This window comes from Gekko japonicus, unplaced genomic scaffold (assembly GCF_001447785.1).
Source record: "Gekko japonicus isolate JY-2015 unplaced genomic scaffold, Gekko_japonicus_V1.1 scaffold337, whole genome shotgun sequence".
Taxonomy (NCBI): domain Eukaryota; kingdom Metazoa; phylum Chordata; class Lepidosauria; order Squamata; family Gekkonidae; genus Gekko; species Gekko japonicus.
In genome coordinates, this window is record NW_015175365.1 from 877,503 (window position 1) to 884,145 (window position 6,643).

Below are 6,643 nucleotides of genomic sequence, written 5' to 3' on the forward strand. Positions count from 1 at the left end.
AGATTCCTGGCCACAGTAGTAGATATAATGGTCTTCTGAGTTAAATTCGCCCATTCCTGTCCACTTTAGTTCACTGATTCCTAAGATATCGATGTTCAGTCTTGCCATCTCATTTTTGACCATGTCAAGTTTACCTTGATTCATAGGTCTTACATTCCAGGTTCCTATGCAGTATTGTTCTTTGCAGCATCGGACTTTCCTTTCACCATCAGACATATCCACAACCGAGCGTCCTTTCGGCTTTGGCCCAGCCGCTTCACTCTTATGACCATGTCAAGCTTACCTTGATTCATAGATCTTACATTCCAGGTTCCTATGTAGTATTGTTCTTTGCAGCATTGGACTTTCCTTTCACCATCAGACACATCCACAACTGAGGGTCCTTTCGGCTTTGGCCCAGCCGCTTCACTCTTTCTGGGGTTACTTGTACTTGTCCTCTGCTCTTCCTCAGTAGCATATTGGACACCTTCCGACCTGAGGGGCTCATCTTCCGGCGTCATATCTTTTAGCCTTTTGATACTGTCCATGGGGTTTTCTTGGCAAAAATACTGGAGTGGGTTGCCATTTCCTTCTCCAGGGGATCACACTTGGTCTGAGTTCTCTGCTGTGGCCTTTCCGTCTTGGGTGGCCCTCCACGGCATAGCCCACAGCATCAGCGAACCGCTCAAGCCCGCTCGCCACGACAAGGCCGTGATCCATGATTGTACAATCTATGATACAGGGCCTGTACAGGGCCTAATTGATATGGCAGCTGTATGTGCAATGCTTATGTATTACTGGAAGAGAACTCCTTTGATGTGGGGCTTAAAAACCCTTCTTGGCTGTACTTTCTAGCCCGTTAAGAAACCCTGGTAAACCTTACTCGAGCTTCTCTTCTGATGCTGAAGTATTTTAAATGTCAAGTGGTTATTCCTAGCTCTGCATCTTTTTAAAACTGTGTCCAAGCTTCTTTATCTACTGCCACTAGAAGATACTATGGATTATGAGCTGAGAACCTGTGAGCAATCTGGTGAGTGAGGAAGGTAATTTGGACACTCTACTCTTCTCCCCAGAATCATCAAGCTCTCAGGGTAGCTCTCAGCATAGTCTACATCAGACTGGTTTTTTGAGGATTTTCTGCATTTCTGTGAAGACCCTCAACTATGTAGAAACCCCTGCTTTGTCTGTGGGTGGCCTTGGTTTGCTGCTTCAGTTGTCATAATGAGGGTTAGTCACTTCAGTACTGGATATAGTGAATACTTGGGAGCTTGCAAAATATCACAGGTCAACTTGGAAATCCCATCCCACTCCTCAGAATCATTCCCTTCAGGCTTCTTCTGTGTTCTCAGGGGCTTCAGCAGGCTGATTTTATCCCTTTCATACTTTCCCCCTTTAACTGACATTCAGCTGTTCTTAACATTCCATGCCTTAAGAGCCTATTTAGTCTTCAGTAAGCCATTTTAAGTCCTCCCCCATTTTAGTCAATTCACATTGTCATATTTTTCTGTATGTGTGAGGAGGCCCCCCCCCCGAATGTACAGAGATCCCATCTGTTTATGGGTGTGGCTTTCATTATCATTATCCACATGGGACAAGACAATTTACTATTGAATATTGTTTGCACATTCAAGAACTGTACATTGTAACTCACTTGTTGACTGCTACATTACCAAAATCATAGTGATTTAAATGACCAAAATAAGTGCATAGTTATGTGAACAATCTGCTTTTGTGGCATGCTGGTGCCTCTTAGGTTTGGGCTGCTGCCCTTACTTGGTAAGCTTTAGGCAACTTTTTCTTTGTTTAGATAAGTCTTCATTCACTTTTGGGTATCTCCTCCCATCAAGTAAGACAGGCATGTCCAACTTCAAACAGGTAGTGATCTATTTTTTCCGGCTAAAAGTGCCGGTGATCTACCACCATGAAAATAAAGTTTCAAATTAGTTTCAAATTAGATTTTAACCCACTAAAGTTGGGTTTCACCTAGAGATGTGAAAGCCCGGGAAAAAAACCGAAAAAATTTGGGGGGAAAACGGGTTTTTTCCATTTTTTTTCCTGAAGCCTTTTTATTTTTTCCCGAAAAATTGAAAAAAGAAAAGAAAAAAAAATTGATTATGGAACTTTTATTTTAACATGATGAATAAAATATTTTAAGACAAGGTGTTCAAATATTTTCCAAATCATTTCACACACACACACATATATATGGTACCAGAGAGTATATATGTATGGTACCAGATTGATCTAATTTCTGTGCACTGAGGACAAGCAAGTCCTAGGTTACAAACTGAACTCTCCAATGCAAGAACAAGGTGCATTTCTTCCTTTAGGAGGTGCGATTGTCAGAAGAAAATAAAAAAGTTTCAGTTTTGTTTTTGCATGTGGGTGGGTATTCTGTTTGTAATAATTGTTTGGATACACTATATTTTTAATATGCTAGTTGTGATAATTTCATGCCAAGTAAAAATGTCCATAGTCATATTTTATGTTCCTAAAGTAACAGAATGACTTTCAATCTAGAAAAGACAAAAGAAATGCTAATGTAGCATTTTTTCAATTTTTCCAAAAATTTCCGTTTTTTCCCAAAAAAACCCCAGAAAAAACCCGGGTTTTTTTTCGAGCTTCAAAATTTCTGGAAATTTTACATCTCTAGTTTCATTGCGGCCCCCCCCCCATTTATAATGCACCGTCTGTCATTTACTGGTAAGCAAAATAAGCAAAAACAAAACAGAGAGACAAAGATCCAGAAAGAACTGCAAACAGTCCAGCAAACCAGGAGACCAAGTGTGGCTGGTGATCTATCTCTGACCCCTCCGCGATCTACTGGTAGATTACAATCTAGCTATTGGACATACCTAAAGTAAGAGAACTTAAGCTCCAGGAAATCTTCAGTATATCAAGGCCTGCTCATGTATGAAACTATTTGTCTGTTCAGCAGCATTTCTCTTCAGATTGTCCACATCAGTCAAATAAAATTCCAGCTTATTGTGGTGACTATTTTACTTTGCAAAACACTTTAAAGCATTTTGATGAAAAGTACTACATTCTATCTCTCAACACAACTATGTATAAAGGTGATGGATTCATTTGCATGTATTGAAGGCTTGTACAATGCTTTTTCAAAACTGCCAACAGGCTTATTATCCAGGTCTGTGCTTGTAACAAAGAGGGAAAAAGAATGAGAAGGAAGCAAGGAAGCTGTGCATTCTTGTGTGTTTTCCTTATCTCATTAGTTTTTCACTGCTTAATTTTCAGGTGGTAAGTCTGGTGTACTAATGGTGAAGATCTTGGAAATGCATGAAGAATGCATTCTGTGCATAGCTATCTGCCATCATTTGGAACAAATTTGTGCTGCCAGTTCTTCTATAGAAGAAATTCAGCCGAGAATTAAAGTTCTTTTTGCAAAAGAAACAGCTGCTCGTCTCAAGGTAGCTGCACAAGATGTCATATGTATCTATCCTCCTTGGTAAGTACAAAAGACAGGCGCTGTAACAGTTTGTTGCACTGTTTTAGAAGATGCTTAGATGTTAGTATGACACACTGCAAGATATCTAGCCTATGATCTTGGTTTGCTCAGAGAGCAGTAGCCTAGCATCATTTACTTCTTCACATACTGCATGTCCTTTCATAAATGCATTTATTTCTGTGTATTGGAGTCAGCTGTATTTTAGGAAGTGCAGATAAGGGTTTAACCATACTCATTGGCTTGGATGGTAAGCCTGGTGTTTTTTTCTTGTGGAGCCTCCTCTTCTGTTGTGGAGGCAGTCCTCCATTACAGAGTGTATTTGTCTGGCATTAACCACTTCTACTTATGCAAGACCAGTATCATTCAATAAGCCAAAAAATGCCAGGTACTAAAGGAATGTGGTCTGCAAGGGAAGACTGCCTCCACAGTAGACAAAGAAGGGTGCAAATACAAATAAAGCTTATTGTCCAACCACTATTTTTAGTCTGAAGTGTGAAACAAAGAAATGAAATTCGGAAAATGGAAAGGCCAAGTATTTCAGCACATTTGACTATGATTGTCTTTCAAATGATGAACAAGAAGTTTTTGGTCTGACGGGAGATGAACTGTACCCTGCTGTGTTTTCCAGCTCCGAACAAGGGAGGGGGGAGAAACCCCAAACAAACAAAAATCAAAGAGATTCTGTGTATCTTTGGTTCCTCTATTTATCACATTGATAAAGACAAGCTCTCTGGATCAGTGGTGCAGCAGGCAGATCAAGGCCAACAAGGGATATTGTTACTACAGAGCTCTTTGATACTGTATGCATTTTAGAAGTTATAAATATTCAAGCAGTCATAGTGGAGGGGGGAAAAAATCAACAGACAAATCTCTACCATCAAAAAGAGAATTAGTTGTCTTTTTCATTCTTCCTTTGAAGTTTTTGCAAAAGCAGAAGGGTTAGAGTTCTGATAAGGGCGAGAACTTAACCACCCCATGATAAAATTCTACAAAATTCAGTCACTGGCAGGAAGGTCTCTGCTGCAAAAAAGATGTAATTATAGAATCTGTAGATGATTACTCTTTCAAAGACCTTAAGAGTTGGGGATTATAAACTATCCCTGAGGACCCTTCCCCTTGAAGCATCTTTGTTTAGTTTGCATGTTTTCTCATGGTTCACAACCTGTTTTGAGAGATTACAGCCTATATTTTAAGGTTTCTTAAATGGCAGGATTATCATCTGTCAAGCAAATTATCTTTAGAATAACTTCCATATTAATAGTAAGTACAGTAGTAAGTGTTCGACAGTCAGATCATCAGAGATAATTTTTGGATTGAGAAGGCATTTAGTATTTAGTCAGTTCAGAATCCATCCTCCATCAAATTATTCCTGAGACAGTAAAAAAAACCCTTCTAATTTATTCATTTTATTTTTAAAGAGGGTAACTCTTATAATAGTATCCTCTGAACTTTTCTTCTGCTAAGATTATAAATACCGTTAGAGATACTATCTGGGTATTTATTATTTTACTATTTTTTTAGTGTAGAAACATTGAGCTAAAATGAATGAAAATGTTACAGTGTAAAAGTATATTAGACTGTGATGCTAGAGTAAATATATTAGACTGCTGTGGTAGAGTAAAATTGATAAGGAAATTCCAGGGATATTGTAGTGACAAAAATGGTTACTGGGTTTGTTGTCTACTGACATCAAACAAAAAATGGTAGACAGTTTTGTTAAAGTCAGCTAAATATATATGTAATAAGGAATTTACTCCAGGCTAGATGCACAGTTTTCAGTTACATGTGGCTCTTGAAATAAATTCCTATGTGCATTTAATCCCTTTATAAATTCTTATTTTTATTGAATAAGATGGTGGTAGAGCTTAAATTTGACTTATTCAGACATAATAAGAATTTGCTACAGATTTATATTATTATGGATAGGGAGCATATTATTTATGGTATTTATAGTCTGCCTTGCTCACTGGAACTCAAGGCAGATTACAAGTCAATACAATCAACAAGATGAGACATTCAATAACAATGCAGTAGGATTTGGGTTGTAGAGCCAATCAGAAGTCTTAAATACAGAACTGAAGCAAAGCAAAAGTGTTAACATGACACATTAAATGATGCAAAATTACAGAATAGGATCCTATTTAAAGCAAGCTATACACAGTAGTATAGACCACAGTTCCTAATAATTTATCCAAGTAACTTTGTGAAGGATTTTGTACAGTGCTATGCTATCGCCTGTGTAGAAAAGCTTTCTTGAATAATTCAGGTTTGCATAGTTTGCAGAGAGCCAGGAGAGCAGGAACCTTCCTGACCTCCTCAGGCAGGGCATTCCATCACAACAGAGAATGCACATATATGGGCAGTTGCTGATTTTGCCCATTTGTAGGAATCAGTGAACTAAAGTGGACAGGAATGGGCAAATTTAATTCAGAAGACCATTATATCTTCTATTGTGGCCAGGAATCTCGTAGAAAAAAATAGTGTGGCCTTTATAGTCAACCAGATAGTGCAAAAGTCAGTACTGGGATACAATATCAATAATGACAGAATGATCTCAGTCCAAATCCGAGGCAAACCATTCAACATCACAGTAATCCAAGTCTATGCCCCAACCACTGATGCAGAAGAGGCTGAAGTGGATCGGTTCTGTGAAGACCTACAACACCTCCTAGAACTAACACCAAAAGAAGATGTCCTCATCATCATAGGGGACTGGAATGCTAAAGTAGGAAGTCAAAAGGTAACCGGAATAACAGACAAGTTTGGCCTTGGAAAGCAAAATGAAGCAGGGCGAAGGTTAACAGAGTTTTGTCAAGAGAACACACTGGTCATAGCGAACACCCTTTTCCCACAACCTAAGAGGCGACTCTACACATGGACATCACCAGATGGGCAACACCAAAATCAGATTGAATATATAATTTGCAGTCAAAGATGGAGAAGCTCTATCCAGTCAGTAAAAACAAGACCTGGAGCTGACTGTGGCTCAGATCATGAGCTACTCATTGCAAAATTCAGACTTAAACTGAAGAAAATTGGGAAAACCACGAGGCCATTCAGGTTTGACCTAGATCGCATCCCTGATGAATATACAGTAGAGGTGAAGAATAGATTCAAGGGTCTAGATTTGATCGATAGAGTGCCTGAAGAACTATGGACGGAGGTTCGTGACATTGTACAGGAGGCAGCAATCACCAC

The 6,643-nt window shown here is 38.9% G+C and overlaps 1 protein-coding gene across 1 annotated transcript in view; it reads left to right on the forward strand.

Moving 5' to 3' along the window:
* Positions 1–6,643, forward strand: part of SPIDR (scaffolding protein involved in DNA repair) — a 179,968-nt gene that overhangs the window by 35,807 nt on the left and 137,518 nt on the right. Inside the window, exon 4 of the mRNA XM_015425441.1 lies at positions 3,235–3,445. Coding sequence (XP_015280927.1) covers positions 3,235–3,445 — 211 coding nt within the window. The remainder of the gene's footprint in view (positions 1–3,234; positions 3,446–6,643) is intronic.